Consider the following 19550-nt stretch of genomic DNA (forward strand, 5'->3'; position numbering starts at 1 on the left):
TAACGATCTTCTAATCAAAATGTCTGATGCCTTTTTTTGATCATTTATTCTGTACCAGCACTGGCCCTTAGCACCATCAGCTCTTCTCTCTTCCTTTCTTGAGAGTATTTATACAGAGAAATCCTCCCTCTCTTGGCATTTGCTTTGCAAAATGAAGCAAAATAGACTCTCCTCGAGCTCACCCCAGTCTTCACTGCAGCCTGTGCTGCACCTCTCCAGCTGCCTTCCAAGATTACATTTCTTGCTTCCTATTTCCACTGTGTTGGCAAGTCAGTTACTTGGTGATCAAAGAGTGAGCTGCCAGCTAGTTTGTAGGAAAGGATTTGGTCATGTGTGCCTCTGACCACCACTTTCTGCTGCTAACTACCTTTTCCTGTGTAATACCCTTAAGCCTCCTTTGTCCTAAAGTTGCTTTGTATTTTCTGTCATCAGCAATTTCACCAGTTCAACAGTAACATTAGTGCCAAGCTCATTTACAAAAGCACTTTGCCAGATCTGCAGGACGGAGGTTTAACTCTCCCCTGGAAGTGCCCTCCAGCCTGAGCCCTGTGCTGCTCTTACAGCATATCTTTAATGATATATCTTCACATATCTTGTGCTAACTCACTTCTTCCTTTTCCTAAGAATTTTACACATGGTACCATCCAAAATGTGCAATTTAAGTCCAGATAGGCGAGATCCACCCTATTTCCTTCACTAAGCAAATAGCTTGCAGCTTTCCTTACCCAAGAAAGATAAATGGGTTTGATAAACCCATTTAATCTCATGCCATTACCTCCCTCTTTTATGCTAGCCTTTCCTTCACCATTTTTTTTCTGAAGCTGTCCATATACTATTCAAATGAAACCTTCATGCCTGTTCTTGTCCAGATCAGCTCACTTTTTCTATACAGGCTTGCTGTGCTCCCATCCTTGACTGAAGGACCTGCTAAAGACATCGGGCCAGTTCTTCCAGAGCTCTGGCATGCGGATTAGCCCGTTCCTCTGCCTTCAGCACAGGAAGGAGCCCTGAGATTTGCTTCTATCCTGGCCATGAACATTTCCATACCCTTATCCTATTATCCCTCACATCTGCAGCCACATGATTAACATCCTCAGCAAAAGTTAAAGTGAAGTATGAGTTCAGGTTTCGCACATACCCCATCCAGATTAACCTCTACCTCATATAATCTCTTTTTCCTTCCACCTTCTTTAGCCATATACAACCAGAAAAAGCTTTTTCCATTTTTTATTAATGTCCTTTAAAAGACAGAACTCCACTCACTTTTGAGATACAACTTTTATACCTGATCGGTTCTCTTGCTTTTTTTTTTAAGGATTCCTTGTAATGATTGATCATTCTAGGTATCATTTCTGAGGTTGAAATTCATTCAGCTGCAGCCTTTGTCTTCAAGCTTTTTCCCTTGCCTGAGTTTTATCTTCAGTGAAGGTATGCTTCTAGTTAGCTGAAGTTTTATCCCCAGTCCTGAAGTCTCATTGCAGTAATGTTTAGAGATGTAAGTCCCAAGGTCCTAAGGAAAGCTGACTGTATGGATTAGTTCCTGTTATTTATTTAAATATACTCCTTGGAAGTCTGAAGCTGTATCAGTCATGCCTGCCTTCATAATAGGGGATATAATGCTTTGAACAGGGTACTGTTTATCTTTAAAAAAACTGGAGCACCTCAAGTCTCTGAGAAAAAACTTGACCTAAGTGGATTTTTCTGATAGTTCTAGGGTAGAAATAAGCAACTCAGTGGAAGAGCAGAAGCAGATTAGTGGGTGGTTTTAGATTTTTTTTTACTTGATAAATATAACTGTGCAAGTCACCTTTTGTGGTAAACACCAACAAGGTGTTTTGCCTCAGCAGGGTCTAGAGACTCAGCCAAGGACTTCTCCTGGCCAGTGCGGTCTAGAGGTCTACCTGACTCTCTTCACCCCATTTCACAACTGCTTTTTTCTCCATCTATCCTCTCCCTCCTTCCGACTTTCCTTTAGGGAAGCAGGACACTCTCCTTATGTCAGTGGACTGAAGTTAAAGAAGTGTCAGTACACAAGGACTTGACATTCTCAGCTCTCTTGCTGCAAGCCACGCAGGTTTGGCACCCAGTCCCTCCCACAGCACAGCCTGCTGAGCCAGCCAAAGAGTGTAACACCTTAGAAATGTATTTCTGATCTCCTGGCAGGTATCTGAATGTATATTCAGGTGCCTGAGCAGGCTTGGACCACCTGGTCTGGATGGAACCAGTGGTGCTACACCTTTACTGTAGCCTGGGTTTGGCTAGTGGAAGAGTAACAGGCTGGCTGCAGTGCGCTTGTAAAGAAAACCACCTCTGGTCCTCAGTAGTGTATTCTGGGGTTTCAAGGTTGAATTGTCACTAGAGATGTCCCCTGTCAAGGAAGGTCCTTGTCGTTTTCCCATGTGCGTTCAGCCTGTGGACTGGAAGGATTGTGCTGGATGGAGGTGGGGGCTGAGTGGCCATGCTCAGCTCAGGGGCACACCACAGCACACCTTGCCCTCCAGTTCACTGGTGCACCTAGCCACACTCAGCCACACCATGCCATGGCAAGGTGGACTGCAACCTCAGGCACAACAAATCACACAACAGCCCCTCAGCAGTGTGCACAGGGCTCCTGGGGAATGGAGCAGCGCTTAGAAACAGGCTTAGAAACAGGCTGCTCCCAGGCAGGTGTCTCCAGTGCACTGCCTGGGCTATGCTGACCCTCTGGGTGGGCTGTTTCCCCCATCTCTGCCCTCCTGTCAGGGGTGGCCTGGCACTCTCACTCCGGGAGAAGACGGGGTGTATCTTCACGTTGGGGCATGAGCCACGGAGTCAGCACTTCGGGGCTGAGTTCCCACCTGACGCTGACTTACTGCATGACCTAAGGCAAGTCACTCAGCTGCTTTCCTTCCTTTTCCTGACTCTGCTAAACGCCAAGGATAATAAGTAACTTTGTGTGAGTGCTACAAAGCTTTGAAATCTTTAGATGAAAAGGTGCTGTATAATTGCAAAGCATTGTTAATAATGCTAGTCATGCGCTTTGCTCTGCATTGCCCGCCAGTCTCGGGCTGGAGCGCTGCAGCACCTCCAGCACAGTCAGCGAGCATCAGCCTTTGCTGAAGTGGAGGGTTTTCCTGAGTTCGTTTCCGTTTTGACCTCATGCTGGTCCAAACAGGAATCTGAGCTCAGCCCAGGACCTGACAGAAAGCTGCAAACTCAGAACAGTGCCTAGGCCTTGCAGGCAGGAGCTTTCTGGAAAGCAGGGGTATTTGGGGGAAGGGATTTAAACAGCTGTGTTGACTACACAGACAATAGGGATCCGTTTCAGGCTGAAGGGGGCTACGTGAAAGGCGGCACGACACTGAAATTAAAGCAACAGTCAGGAGGAATGACAGGGAAGAAAGGAGGATTACATGGGCTGAAATGCTCCTGGTTTGGAAGCAGCCACAGCCATGTGTCCCAGGAGGTGCCTGGCTGGCACCAGCCTCCTCTGCATCCCAGAGAGGCTTTATCCTTTTAAACACACTCTGCCAGGAGTGCAGAGGCATCTGGGGCAGAGTGCTTGAGTGTGAAGATTAATCCAGAGGATTACAAAGGCAATGCTTTTCTGAAGCAGTGCAGCTAGAAAAAGATGAGGTTGTCTTCTTTAGTTAGGCCTGTAGAGCTCATGTTTAACCACAATGTTGTTTTTATTTGACTCACTAAAATGACAGTAGCTAGTGATGCCTGAAGCTCACTGCAATCCAGTGCCTCCTCTTCCAAACAGAGGAGACTGTGCACTGCTGGCAACTCCTGTGATTTTATCGCAACTTTTATGCTTTGGGTATTATATCCTAAAATCCCAGGTCCTTGAAACAAGGGAATTTTAGCTTTCATTTATAAACAAAGTATGTCCATAGCCCTCAAGGTTTTGTTGATGAAAGCTTTGAAACCATGAAACTAGGGCAATCTAAAAACTCAAAAAAAACCCTGGGAGGTGAATAAAGAGTTTCTAAAGTTTGTGGGCTAATAAAAAAGTTAAGAAAAGAAATAGTTGGCAAACAACTTTGTCTTGGAAAACTGGCTAGGGCTTGGGATGGCTCCTGTTTTTTTGGGACTTGGGGTTGCCAATATGCCTTTGAACTTTGCAGCCATTCACAAATTCTTACATAACAACAACAGCCACAGTGCACTGGAGCTCTAGAAATGCTGACACGAGGAAAGTGGTGGGAAAAGATTATTTTAGCAACGTATGACAACTCAGCTTGAAGCATTACCTGAAGCCTCAACAATACATATCCCCTTGAAAAGGAGCATCTTTTTGTTGCAGGAACTCATTTAGGACGGTAGTAAACCTCTTGTAGGTAAAGAGGAATTCAAAGGCTCTGCAAGATCATAGAAGCATTGAAAGAGGGTGAATACGTAAGTTGGTCCCTTGTACTTCAGGAAAGTGATTCTTCTTTGTTTCAGTGGGTGTTCTTTGCCGTAAACCTCCAGGACCGAGTAAGAGCAGGTATGAGCTTCAAAAACCTCATAAGCATCACTCTGCTTTATACTGTCTGCATCTTCAGGCTCATTCACACCATCACAGGCAATCAAGACACCACTGACCCACACTAACTCCCGGGGCACATCCCTCCCTGCTCCTGCTGAGCTAACATCCACTCACTTAGACCACCTGCATAGTGGTTTCAGTAAACAGAATTTACTCCCCACTTTGCAAGGCTGACAAGAAGTGAATAATGAAAGTGAGTTCATGCCATTCCTTGCCATGGTGTGAACATGCCCAGAGTGCAGAGAGATGGAGCAGCTCCTAAGGTGAACATACTCAAACTGTATTTCTGATGGGTTTCTTTTACTTCATTTTTTTTCTCTCTTTTCACTAGGCTGGCAGAGCCCAGTGTTTCCTCTCACTGCTAGGCACTGCTTGCATCTGATGTTGTTTTAACTTACCTTAAGGCTCAAATAGCTTTATATTCAATGAGACTCTTACTGCTGGTTTTGAGATCAGACCCCACAGAAGGGGTTTTGGAAGAGAAGTGCTAATGACTGAATGACAGCAGCAGCTTGTGAATCGGCATCTGCCTTTGCAGGAAGAGAAAAGCAAAGGAGCGTGTAACACACAGCCTGTGAACATGCAGTCACAAGGGCGTCAGCTTGGTGGCCCATAAACACACTCCTACCCATTTATTTCAGACCTCTTGAGTCCATTTCATACACAGCCTGGTACGATACACAAGGCACTGCCAGGTCTCTGTGTCCCTGTGGCAGCTGGGCTGCCTTCTGTACCTGGCACAGGAGAGGGATATCCAGTGGCAAATCCCTACCCTGCCTCACTAAAATACCCCTTGTTCCCCACCCTCAGGTGTCCTCTGCACCACCCCCAGGCTAATTTGTGACAGAAAAGGAAGGAGGCAGCTTCTGGGATCATTTACAACATCCTGGATCCCTTGCTGATATCTCAGAAGACTAATATCTAGCATATCGTGCCTACCTGAGGTAATCTTTCCCAACTGCAATCAGGTGGAAATAGACACTGGAATAGCTCAGCTGGAGTGGTGCTGATCCCCATTAGCATCAAGACACACCTGGGCTGCTCTTCCTGTTGGTCTCAACATTCTTTCTTTTCATTCTGCAATGAGAACACCCTATTTAAGGTCTGCCATCTTTCCAGAGACCCTGCACTTGGTGGCAAAGGCACCTTGGGGAGCACAAATACCAGTCCCTGTAAATGTCTCAGTGCAGCCAGTGGCTCTTCAAGCTCGTCATCATAGCCCCTACCTGCAGACAATGTTATGGGAAGCCACAGTGAGCAGGGTAGATAAGGAAGTTAAAAACTCTGCTTGGGCACACACCAAAACCATGTTACTTGTGGTTGTATTGTTGGTGAAGTATGTCCACTTGCCAGCTGCTCAGTGCTAAAGTCCATGCAGGGCAGCACAAGTCTTGCTTATTCACACACATGAATACACACCACCTTCCAATGTGCCCACATCTTGGGAGCCAGGACTGCTACAAAACACTAATAGTACTGCTGTGAAACTGGGTTTTACATCTCAGCAGTGACAGAAATAGGCACTTTTTTCCTAGTTCCCCACCACAGGTGTGCAAAAGAGTGTGGCTACACCCCTTGAGCTCAAGGTGAAAGTTTGCTGCCAAGAACATGTTGCTATCTGCCAAAGATAAACCAGCTGCTTTGCAAAAACAGCCCAACCAGAAAAGAAACCCACAAACAAAACAGGCTTCCTGTGTTCTCTTAAGACACTAAGACGGTGTTTAAGGAAGGTGGAACTAATATACATGTTCTCAAACAAGGCTCGGGAACAAGGGGAGGACACCTTTTAAACCAGACCTTTGTTTCTAAGGCACAGGCTGAAAAAGCTGCCTCCTGACTGACGGCTGTGCTGCTGATACTTACTGTCTTACCTTGAGAAATAGTCCAAGACTCTGCCTGGCAATTATTTAAACATTTAATAAGCTGGATTCAGCCTGCCCTATGCAGCTTTCTAGTTCACAAAAAGCTTTCAGACAGGCCCACTCATTCAGGTCTGACCCAGTTAATTAAAAATTGACGTATGCTCCTGTTTCAGTTTAAAGGAAGCTACTTCAGGTTGCTGAAGACTGTTCCCAACTGATGCTTTATCCACAACAGGCCTGATGTGAACTGAAAGGAGAGAGCTGCTGGCTTTAATCACCTTGGGTATCTGATTGGAAATCTCACCCTGCAGTAGGCTGATGCAACTGTGTGCAGATGAGCCCTAAGAAAACCATCTTCACAGCATGGAAGATGAATCCTGGTGGTCCTACCATTCCCTTGCCTGCTCCTAAGCCCCTGTGATACCCACCAGGGCCCTACTGAACCTCATGTTTGCAGTAAAAGGGGATAGCTAGGAAGGAAGAGATGGAAACTACCTCTGCTTCTTGCACTTCAGTATCTGCGAAGCCATGTTTCTGTGGTGCTGTGAATATGTCAGGTTAGTACAAAACAGCACATTTCATAAAGATAGTACAGTGCTATAATGTACAGTAGCTCTGCTGAAAGCAAGCAAAGGGGAGGTGTGACATGGTAGGGGAGTTGGAGAGGATTCCTGATCACCAGGTCAGTGAGCCACCTCAGGCCTTGCAATGAGAATCACAGAATTATAGAATATCCTGAATTGGAAGGGACCCACAAGGAACACCTAGTCCATCTGCTGGCCCTACACAGGACAACCCCAAAAGTCACACCATATGCTGTTGTCCAAATGCTTCTTGAACTCTGGCTTGCTGTTGTGACCACTGCCTTGGGGAGCCTGTTCCAGTGCCCAACCACCCTCTGGGTGAAGAACCTTTTCCTAGTATCAAACTTAAACCTCCCTGACACAGCTTCAGACCATTGAATGCTGATCCTCATGGGTATTTCTTTTGTATAAGTGAAAAGGAGACATTTTATTTCACCACTACACTACCCAGTTCTACTAAGATGTTTTAGGAAGAATCCCTGGTCCTTGTCCAGTCCCCATCTTGCCCATAACTGGGAGAACTTGTCCTTCACAAATACATACCACATGCTCTGATGGCATCATGTTGCAGCATTGCATCAGGCGAGCCAAGCACATGAGGAGAGCCCAACCTATTGACACAGATAAGTGGAGATTGGCGGAGCTGGATGTAGAAAAGGAAGCAAAGGCAAACCTGTTTTCTGGGGCTGCCCTTGCTGCCACCTGCATAAACACAGCACAGTCCCAGGTACTAGAAGGCAGGTGGAGGGACAGCGTGTGCTGCTGGGAGCCACTGAGCAGCCTGGCTGATGTGCCAGGGCAGTGTCCTCTGGCCAAGCCCCACATCAGCCTGATCCAAGGCAGGCAGCATTGTCCCCAGCTGCCAGCCAGCTCCCCAGGAAGGGCTCCTGTTTTCAGACAGCCCTGACCTGGTGTGCTCTGTGGGTCAGGCAGGATGGCTGGGTTACAGCCTGGCTGTTCGAGTGAGGTCAGTCACAACCTTGCGTCAAAAGGCCAAGTTGGTGTCTGGGTGTGGGCTGCTGTTCACCTGTGAAGTTCTTCAGAGCTGCATTCCCTTTCCACCAAGAAAATTAAGTGTGACAAAACCTGGACTTGAAACATTGTGTTTTGAACATGACAGTTTGGATTAAATTTTTTTTGTGCTATGGATATATGATGTAATTTGCCTGATTTCTATAGGGAGAGAGTAATAGCTCCATTGAGATAGTATCACAAGAAAGGTTTCAATAAATCCAGGCGAGAAGAACCGAAACTGTTTGTGCTTAAAATACATGTGCCTCACCTGCAAAACAGTTACTTAAGAAACGCTAATTTAATAAACTTGGGAGTCAGAAAACCCAAGTGACAGCCTTTTCGCCCATGACCCATTTCCTTGGCTCTTCAGTGGGGCAGACAGACCCATTTCCCTCCCTCAGTGTGTGGTGAGAGGTGCAGCTTGTGCACTGATAGTGCTCCATGCCCTGCCTTGCACATGGACTGGACATTGCCCTGTCTTAAATTTTCCTCCCAGTATTTTCCACTGAATGAATTCATCAAACTTGGTGGTAAAGACTCCCCTCAGCTTTTGTCCTCATTGCATTTTAAATATTAGTACAAGCATACATCACCCTGGCTGAGGTTTATTTCCACCCAGGAGCTCTGAATAGTGGCAATGGAGGTCAGCAAGGGAGAAGTCCAGAGAGTGGGAAAGGTCCCTGTACAGCTGCAGGGGAGCACTGGGGAGGATGGTCTGCTGAAAAGAAGGAAAATCAGCAGAGGGAAACAGAGTTGAGATGAGGCAGAGAAAGTGCCTGCTGGGGAAAATTTCATACAGTGCTTTCAGAAAGCTGAGAAGACAACCTGGATGGAGATGGAGAAAAACCAGAAGGGACCAAGAGCTTTCTGTCAGAAATTAAGAGAGAAAGGGAAGTGAGGACAAATCTAGAGGGACAGGAGCGGGTAATAACAATTAATAATAATTACAGAGTGAACTGCTGAAATGTGTTCATTTTAACTTCAGCACCAGATGATTGCAATCACTTGCACTCTGTACAGTGGGAGCTGCGTGCTAAGAACCACAACTCATGGAAATTTTATTTAAAAGCAAGTCTTCTGTCCCCCTGATTCCTTCTTATCCCCCAAACTGTCTTTGTGTTTTGTTTTTAATAGATCCCTTGGGAAGATAGAAACATGTTGTTGCTGGGACAACTGCCCACCAATGTATATGCTTTATTATTCTCTTTATTAAAATCTTTCTTTTTAAGAAACACAAATTGAAACACTTTGCAATCAGTTACACAGATCAGTTAATACTGGTGACAGTTCCTACATAATTAAACAAGTACTAACAAATTCCAACTGTTTACAAGCCAAAACTTAAATTAACAAGATTATATAAGCTCAATAAATAGTACATCTGGTCCAGTTCAAGTATAATTCAACAAATCACAGCCTTAATCCTTAGAGAATAGAAAAAACCCTGAATATAACCAGCCTAACACTAATTTAGTGTTAAAGCCAATATGAAACTTTGTCTAATGTTATGGGGCAAATGTTGAATTCTTTCATTTTTTAGTTCAGAGAAAGTTGCAGATTGACATTAAAGACTATTTGAGATCAATACAGATTTCACAAAGATGGAAAACATAGTTCCTATTAAAAAAGTGCAATCTTTGGTTGAGATGTGTTGAAATGATTTGTATATATTAAGGAAGCTCCTTTTTAAATATCAATATTTGTTTAGCTAGACCTGAGCCTGCTTTGTGCTATATATATAGATATATAAATAAACAGCGTGGATTATAATGATGATGAATTATGCCAACTAAAAAAAGTCAAGGTTTTAAATATACTAAACCAAAAGAAACAACACATTTTTACATAAGCTGAGGAAGGCAAGGAGCTGCTTACAGCAGCCTTCTTCCTCAGCAGAATAGGTAGTAGAGAGAAATTGAGGAGTTGAGTGCCTGTCAGCATTGCATGATGGCCTGTTGGGGAGGGAAGGAGATTATCTCTGAGTTCTCAAAGTGCATCGGGCTGAAAACTGATCATGGGGATCATGGGATTGCTTTTAACTGCTTTCAAATGTTGAGATTTAGGAGGAGAAAGGACGTTCTCAGAAAAGGGAATTGCCTGTTTGGCCATTCCCAGGATTTTGCAGATTGCTGTTGTGTCAAAGCTCAAAGGGACAGGGTGTCAGGCCACCTCTACTAATGTCTGGGTCTGATCCCGTCTGCAGGACTGGGCTCTGCTCCTGCATCACTCACCTGAGTCATCTACCTCCAGAAGAGGAAACTACATAGGGTGTAGATGCCATCTAGAGCCTCCTCCTTCCTCAGTGGCAAGTGAGGGCCTGTACCCTTGGCCCCAAAAAGATATTTGGAGCCAGGACAGTGCCTGGTGAGCCTTGGTCAAGACTCCAGCTTTTGGAGCTCCAGATGGAGACCGAAAATGATCGAGTGATTGAGGACTGAAGGATATCAAGACCCTTTGTATCACGATGGGATTTTGCACTTCTAATCCAACTATTCAGGAAAAATAAGGAGGTTAAATGCAAGCTGTGAATAATGGGGATGAACCTGGTTCAGAACCAGAAGAGGGGGAAAGTATTTTGAATCATCTCCCATAAATCCAAAAATAAGCCCCTGGGTAAACACTCGTTTTAATTATTCTTCTGCTGCCAGTCAAAATCTCATGGTTACCTTCTGCTTTCCCTGCCTGCCTGTAGCCACCTGTTGTCTGTTTTCAGAAAGTGTGATTTAAAGCTCTTTGGCCTGGGAAAGTCTTTGTTGTGGATTTGTGCCTGGTCTATAATAAAGGCAGTGGACCTGTAGCTTCTACTGCAATACAAATAAAGAGTAATAACAGTGGTACTTTTCTCATTTGAGGTTACCTGGGGATAAAGGTGCTGGAGGCACATGACTTTGATATACAGTCAGCTATGTCTCACATCCAATTAAGCTTAACCACATGGTCTAACAAGCTCCCATTAGGCCAGTGAGAGCCACAGTTTGATAGCAGGGTTAGCTTCAAAGATTTGATGCTTGCATTTGTAGTGATTTCCTTCCCCTGTGCTCAGTTTGTGCTGAAGGGCACGAAGGAACTTCATATTCAGATGATACATGAGAGCTGCACTTTAAAAGACAATTGCACAATCTTTACTGCCATTTTCATCATCTTATGGCCTGCAATACAAACCCTTGTCCTAACAGCCCTGTGCTCAAGTTTCACTGCAATGTGAAAAACAAACAGTCAAAGGAAAACCCAGCCCTTGAAGGAAAAATACCTGGTTTGCAGTATTCGTTTGGTTTTTGCTTTTTCCATAGGGAAAAAGAAAAAAAATTAAGTTGTTTCAAATGACAAATGGACCCAAGTCTTAATATACTTCAAGCCTGGACAAAGGAGGATTTAGGCTGTAATGTTTTTCATTTCCCCTTGTCTTTTGGATTGGCCTTTGTTTGAATCAGGGATGCAAAGAATCCCTCAACTTGCAAGAAGCAGGAATTCCAAATATGAAATCTGAACCTACCTCTGGTAAAAATGAGTGGGAAGCACAGGCCATGAAATGGATCAGGGCTTCAGGCAACACCACCAGTCACCTCTGAGACACCCTACCTGAGTACAGGGTACCTCAGAGAACGAGCACGGCTGCTGGCACAAAACATAAGGGAACAAACACTTTGGTGGAAGCAGTTTGGGCAATTTAGCCAGTATTTTACAACATCCATGTCATTCTTAAGGATAGCTAGAACTTTCTGGGAATCTGTTTCCTCTGCACAAATCTAAACAGGACATCCAGCACCAGCAATTTTTACAGAACATACTGTGATGAATATTAGATTCAGGCAGAGAATGGAAATGTGCCTGCAAATCCCCATCTGCCTAGATTGCATGGGACATTTTATAAACTCTGGGATCAATTCTGGCAATGGTTTGCATGCGTATTCACTTTAGTACACAAAGCCCTATTGAAATGAACCAGAATCTTGTACAGTGCATTTCAAAGGGAGTCTGCAAAATACTAAGCAACAACTGTGCAGAAACAATAGCTCATAATAATGCCAGAGCTGCTGGTGCATCCTGTGTTCTCAGAGCAGCATTTCGTGAGCCATCAGTTGTTGTGTTCACCTTAAAAAATTCAGGGAAATAAAATACAAAAACAATATTAAAATTCTGGCATCTTTCCACAAAAACCAGGAAAATTCAATGTTGCCAAGCTGAGGAAAAGCAAGCTTTAAAGGAAACAAAAAGACCCCAAAAGCAAGGATCATGGGTAAAATGTCTAAAAGAGACATGGTCCAAACATGTGGCACTTTAAAAAGCCTCTCATGAGAGTTTCAAGTCTGTAAGACTCAAAGTTGGCACCCTTTAGAATTATCAAAAACAAGACTTTCAGACACAATAGTACCTGAAGAACATCCTGACCGCACTATGGAAAATGCTGAAACCAGAGCTGGCTGGCTGTCAGCATGTGCATTCAAATTGCTTTTGCTATGCTGGGCTCAGGCTACGAGGTCCCTGGGACAGACTGTGGCTCCCTCGGTATTCACAACACCGGCATTGTACAGTCAGTGCTTAACAACACAAACATTTTGTCATTTCACCAAGCTCTAAGACATGGAGGTGGATGCTGATGGGGTTTACATTAGGCCATCTACTCACTAGTTTAGCACAATGGCTTTAAATGTCCTATGCAGATCCTACTTCTCACTGGGGCAATGAGTGAAATAGCTGAAGATATTTTAAGCAACATTAAATCCTATTTATAATCACATCTCCTTTCCTTCCAGCGTCCACTGGAGGATGCTGAGTGCTTCTAAGTACTCCACCTGACCTGATGTGTTACATCAGAATTAAAACTTTAAGAATCCCTGAGAATTCTGATTTAATCTAGGAAACCACTCCCAGCACGCAGAGTGTGAGAAAGAATTGCTCCACTTCTTACAGATATGCCAGCATTGCTTCACCGTGGGAAACAGTTTCAGGCATTTTGGTTTTTAATGGCACTCTGGGCATAGATGCATGGAAACATGCTCTTTATTTCCCCTCCTCTGTACAGTGCAAATGGACAGTTATACCACAGAAATTAAAAAAAAAAAAGGTCTCAGGATTCACTCATTATAGCTCTTCCAGGTCACATCATAGTTTTTTCTTTGCAAAGTGAGGAACAATGCCAGTGTCATCCTGAGGCAGATGGCTGCCTTCTTCCTTCATTTTCAGGCTCTCTTCTGCAAGCTGGGATAGATACTTCTGCAATCACATAAAAAAACCAAAGCACTGTTACCAAAACTGAAAATATTCAATATGGGATTCTTTATGCCTTTTCAGACCTCTCACTCTTCCAGCATGTCAAAAGGGAAGAAAGCACATAGAAGCCCCATTTTGGTGAAAGCTCAAGCCAGGAAATACAGCAGTGTCAGGCTAACTGCCTGAATACACTCAAAGCCTCAGAAGTTCAGTGGTTTACTCTGTACCACAAGGGGAACTGGTGACAGAACTAGGAGGGCCTCTACTCCCCATCAGTCTGTGTAACTAGATCTTACCTATTCTCTACTCCCATGTGCTCTAGGGCAAGAACTAACTTCCCTGAGTCAAATGAATTATGCTAGGAAAGTACTGGTGTGTCAGAAAATAGATGCAATTTCAGGGTCACAATTTAAAGCATATATATTACGTTTTCAGCATGTCCAGTTCAGAGATACACCTTTTGTACAAGACCATTTTGTTTTAAGGGAATAATCACACTCAGTTAACACAATTTAGCAGCTTGGCTCAAGTATTTACATTTATTGTGTTCCTCTAAGATAAAGCTTTTCACTGCTTTAAGTACTCGGTGAGATTTAAAAAAAAAACAGACATGGCCAGGGAGGCTTTCAGCCTCTTGGCAGTGCTCTTAGTTGGCAGAGCTGAACACAAAATGGATGATGAATGGAGGTGGGTTTGAAAATGGTGCTCAAAGTATTTATTCACAGTCAGCAGACATAGAAATGGATGGAAAGAAGCTTCTTCAGCAGCAGCTCGTGTAGAGACACAAGGGGAATTCCCACATAAGCATGCAGATATATTTCTATTAACTTACATATATATCACATGAAAGAATAACTGACCTGCACGTTATTAGGATTGTAAAACTCCCTTTTCTAGCTAATTATTCATTCTGATTTGTTTTGAAAAAACCCTCTTACATCACTGCAGAATTTCATCTACTTGCAGGATTCCCCCAGAGTAAGTTTGCTCTTTGGCATTCATGGGGAAGAGGTGAAATGAAAAATGGATGTAAAAATACTAAGGGCTGTGGTAGGACTGCCAGGTTCTGTCATGTAAATACAAGTTTTGAATGTAAGAGGTACATCTGAAAGGGACTCAGTACTGTTAATGCATGGACATAGTGGTGACAAAGTGACAACTGCACCCTTGTTACTCTGAATATGGAGATTTGGCTGTGGAAATTACACAACCCTCGGTCTTGATCTCTGGGTGCAAAATTCCATGTGGCAGAAAGCCAGAGTAAATGTTACAATAGTATACAGAGATAGAGGGTCCATAAAGGCTGGGAGACACGTTCTGTACACCATGAACTGTAATAAATCACTGTCATTGGATCAGATAACCCATGCATTTTTGGTTTTTAATGATTACCAACTGAAATAAGACTGAGTTATATCCACCACCTTTAGCTATCATGAGTACCACAAACACCAGTTTTGAAGTTCACAGATTCAGCAAAAATGTATAGCAAAATTGCAGTTAAACAAAAACTGGATTTTTTTCATTTAAATACAGTTTTGATGAATAAAGCCAGTGGAAAACAGGATAAAGTGCTGCACTGAGTTGCCAAGGTATCTTCCATCACATGAATCTGACAGCTTTTTGTGGTAGTGGTGGGGAGGGATGGCCAAATGATGGATTTTCATGGACACGGAAAATGTCATAGATCTGTAAATATAAATACCATCTGCGAAAATCATTTATTTAGCTGATGAGAATTCAAAATTACAAAAAGTCTGCATGGCTGATAAAGAAACAGTTGATTTTTTTTGTCAACAATTGCTATTCTTCAAGGGGCATCATACTCAGATGAAGCTGACTATTTCACTTCAAGAGAAAACTGTCATCAAATAAAAAAGGTTTTCGGAAGAAAACTGGCAAACAAAGTGTTTAGTTTTGCATTCAAATCCAAACACTGAACATATGTTTTGGATGTGCCTGTAGGAGATCACATGAAAGACAACAAGTCAAATCAACCACAAAAGACTCGAAGCCATGGCAGCATTTAAGGGCACTGTTGTTGTCACTGCAGAGCTGTCATTTGGATGCAGGCACAGAACAGAACACGGGCTGCAGTAGCACTCCCAGAGCTTCACACACAGTCACAGTTAGTCCCTAGTTCTTATACTGGTGGATACACTTGTAACTTGCATCATCACAGCAGAAGACTGACATTTCTTGCAGAGTGCATAAATGAGCATTATTGCAACTAAAAGGGTTCCAGCAACACAGAACAATTATTAGAAATTTGCTAAGTTTCCACTTCAGCAGGCAAAAGTTGGCCGAGACATTTACTTCCTGTATTTAGTAAGATAAGAGGTACAGCTCGACAGTACACTCTGTTTTCATTACCACATTTGACAGATTTAATTTTAACAGCTTTTATAGTCTTTGTTCTTTTATCTCCACGCAGTGTTAGATATCAACCACAGTACTCATGGGAAATGTCTCAAGAGGGAGAAAAAGAGGTTATTTTCACACTAAGTCAGTTTTTGTTGGACTGGGTTTTCTTACAACTTTAACAAAATAACTTGGAAAATTAAAAAAAAAAACCTCTCTCCTTCCCATGGAACCAGTTTCCAGGGGCAGAGACTGGAGTTGCTATCTTTGCATTAGTATGAGTTTCTTCAGGACAAACTTGCATGGAATACACCCTGCACTGAGTGTTGCCACCTCTGGTGAATCCCTCCAGATTTTTTTGTATTAAGCAAAAAAAGGCATGGAAACCAGGCACCTGTTTTTCAGGCTTGCACTTGGATGAACCATTATGAGCAAACATGGCAGCTCTGCAGGCCCAGTCTTTGTAAACCAGAGGCCTTGGTATATTACAGCTATAGAACTTCAGAAAAGTCATGACAAAAATTCTCCCAGAGAAATTGACTCTGAGTGTCACTGGAAAAGTCAAAAGCCAGCTAAGGAAAGACAGCTATTGCTTGAAAAGTTACGGCATTTACTGTGGGCAGAGGGGAGGAACAGAGAAAGAAGGAGCAGCTGTGCTTTACACTTTCCTGACTTTTGCAAAGAGTATGAGAATGCCAACACAAGTAACTTCTGCAGTGTACACCCCCTGCTCACAGGCAGAGCCACTTCCTCTGAGGAGTCCTCAGCACAGGGCAGTTAATGCTCATGACTGATCCTGCAAATGGTGCATCTGAAAAGCCATAAAGGGCACTGTCTTTTGACTGAACTGCCAGCACAGAGGTCTCTGTGCTGGTGTCAACTGCTGACACGCTTCTGTTATATTCTTATGGAAACTGTGCAAGTAACGACACGCTTCTGCATGTCCTTATAGAATTATTCAGCAGCAGTTCTGTGTGTGGCTGCTCCGCAGCGCAGGGGGGTGACTGCAGCGGGTCACAGGAAATGCCTCACAGAGTCCACGCGTCACAGAGCGCTGTGTGCCGAAACAGGCTGCAAAAGTCACACCAGGGCAGAAATAAGTCAGGCCACGCTATCGAATAAGTGGCATGTGTAATGCTACTGAAATTAAGATGTTAGAAAGGCTGCTGCTGGGCTCACTCTCAGTGACAGAAACATCTGGGACCCTCCAGAACAAAGAATTTAAGATCTGAGTTGCATGCTGTGCTAGTGACAAGGATAGAATGTAGATTAGAAAATCAAATTATCATCTGGCCCCATGTTACTTAATATCCAGAAGTTCATTTCAAGGATCTGAGAGCGAGCAATTAGAGTGCTAACATTTGAAACTACTGAAAAGTTTGCTTATCTGAATTTCACTTCATCTGAATTCTGTCCACAGAATAAAAATTGATTTTTCATTGCATCATCTGCCTTACACACAATCTACCCCATGAGCTCGTTGTTAGGTAGCTACAAGTCTGTTCTTACCTGAAGATTTTTGTAGTGAACAGTACTCCTGCAGTGACTTGTCTTTGCTGTCTCCTCATTCGTGTAGAAGAGTCCACAGAGCTTGCAGTAAAACCCAGTTCTAGGCACCACAAATTCCACACCTACTGAGAAATTCTGAATTACATTAAAGTATCAGTTGAAACCCTATCCCTCCATCAATAAACTTGTTTTCAAATAAAAAAAGGTGTTGTATAGTTAAACGACAGGAATAGGAAGACTGAATCCTGGATTTACTTCTGTGTTTTCCCTAATTTTGCAATACAGAGCAGAAGTTTAAAATCCTGTGCATTGCAAATACACCTTTCTTTTCTGCCTTAGATATACATATTTTAAAATGTACCTTCTCATACATAATATTGACTGGTAACCTCAAGGGCTACAAAAGCAGTAGTACTTATTAGCAGTAAATTTATACTTGAGTTACACAGATTGCTTTTTAGGATGTGCTTCTTCCAGGTGTTTTGCTCATAATCAGTATTTACATAGTAATAAAATACTTCTGCTTATAATGAAAGTATAGTCAATACTTTTATGACAAAGACTTTTAAATGACTAAGTATTTTTATATGTATTTCATATATCGTTCAAAGGAACTTATTTCACCTCATCAGTAAATTAACAATTACCTTTTGCCACTCATTTGGAATGAAATTAACAATGATCTATAATCAAAGACCATTTCTTTCAACAGCTACCCCTCTGTCATATACCCTGTTCTTTTGCTCTCCTCACATCTGTTCTGAAAAATAAATATAGCAAGTAGCCTTAAAGTGACATCTTGTTGCAAGCCTTGGGTATTGCAGTAGGCAGCCCGACGTACCCAGGGGAATGCTGAGCTCAGTGAAGACGTCCTCTTGTTCCCAGCCTGGCGGAGAGTGCCTTTGTTTAGACTCCACCTCCGGGTATTCCAGAGATCTCATTTCCAGATACCTAGAATTTGCTTAACAAATGAATAAATGTATTGAATGAAAACAGTTTATTAAAGAGACTTTTGTGAACTTCTTGGGAGCATTTTCTGGGTGGATCTGTAAATGAAGGAAAATTTGGAGATAAAAAAATAAAATCTAGAAAGAAATGCTTTTCCATTCAAATCAGAGGCCTGTTCAGGCTTTACTACACTGTGCAGTCAACTCCTATTTCTCCAAGTAGACCATTTTTCTATGTCTAATTTCATGTTACATTTGGGTCTGGTTTTTTTTCATGTTTTAATCTCTGAGTAGAGCTATAACATTCTGGGACACCTGGGAGAACCATGGTCTGACTGCAACTCCGTAACCACATTCCATACTGTGTGACCAGTGATGGAGCTGGGCTGACACAGCTGAGGTGGTGGGGGCAGCAGAACCTGGTGACAGCAAATCCCAAACCCTGCCTCTTGTAGGATTCCTGCAGCATCATTGTAATCTTCTCCACAGAGCCACTCTTCTCCCATCCTCAGCCCTCCAAGGGACAGTTTGTGCTGTATGGCTCCTCACCGCTAGAAGATTTTGGTTCCTGGCTAGTAGGGATAGGATGGTTGGCCCCTGTTGACCAACATTAATGGATGCAGCAGGAGATTCAAGATGTGTAAAACACTGGATTGATTTTCTGAGGCAGATATAGCCAGTGCAAAGAACTGATGCTCTTTCTTCTTCTAATTCTCAACATATTAATTGCTTTTGTTTTAAAAAAGAGAAAGTTGTTATCACAGAGCAATAGAATTACAGATAAACTGATTTGATTCCTATTCTTCAGTTCATACATCAAAGAATTACTTCCCTTACCCTGATAAAACTTCTACTGCACTGCAAATTTCACTTAAGATAAGGGATATATTTTCTCATAAACCCAACATTATTTTGCCCAAACCAAACCAAGCCAAAACCTTCCTGCCTTTCAGGTCTGTAGTTCAAAGATCTGCAGTTTCTGGCTACAAGAAGAAATTGTTCTTCACTGTATTAAGTATGTCTGTAAAACAATTTAAAAATAATATAAAATCCTGACTGGTCAGCTTTCAAGTTAACTTTAAGCCCACCTCGGGTTTCCAAATCTGCAGCAGAGAACCTGCAAAACCTCCAGTAAGATATTCTTAAGACACCCAAGGTCTCTGTGGAAACCTAAGTCCCACTTGAGGTCCGTGCTTCTGAGCTGGCAGCTGCATTTGCAGACGGCCTAGAGCCTTGGACTGCAGATCCCAGATATCAAGTCCATGTCAGAAACCTGGGAAGAATGAGATGCCCTGGAGCTTCCAGGCTCCCTGCTGACAAGCTGGAAGCTGAGATGCTGAAAACACTAAAGTAACTATGCTCTTGAGATATCCAACTCTTTCATCAGCTGGTTGCCCAGGCAGCCCAGGGGAGCCAGCTTTGCCATGCCCAGTCTCAGGGCATTTGCATGGCAATGTTATCTCCAAATATGCAAAGTCTGGCAAGATGTCTTTGAGCCAAACAGGTAAGTATTGAAAACCAAGTGAGTTTAAAATTTACCCTGGAGCAA

At 43.1% G+C, this 19550-nt stretch overlaps 1 protein-coding gene across 1 annotated transcript in view; it reads right to left on the reverse strand.

Annotated features, from left to right (window-relative positions):
* Positions 1-12766: 12766 nt before the first annotated feature.
* The window catches only part of RBM20 (RNA binding motif protein 20), a 100077-nt gene continuing 93293 nt past the window's right edge, over positions 12767-19550 (reverse strand). The window contains exons 12-14 of the mRNA XM_071563716.1: positions 17896-18015; positions 17055-17176; positions 12767-13187 (exon numbers count right to left, since the gene is read on the reverse strand). Coding sequence (XP_071419817.1) covers positions 13077-13187; positions 17055-17176; positions 17896-18015 — 353 coding nt within the window. The 3' untranslated portion in view covers positions 12767-13076. The remainder of the gene's footprint in view (positions 13188-17054; positions 17177-17895; positions 18016-19550) is intronic.

The sequence above is a fragment of the Pithys albifrons genome, chromosome 9, assembly GCF_047495875.1.
Source record: "Pithys albifrons albifrons isolate INPA30051 chromosome 9, PitAlb_v1, whole genome shotgun sequence".
In the NCBI taxonomy this organism is placed as follows: domain Eukaryota; kingdom Metazoa; phylum Chordata; class Aves; order Passeriformes; family Thamnophilidae; genus Pithys; species Pithys albifrons.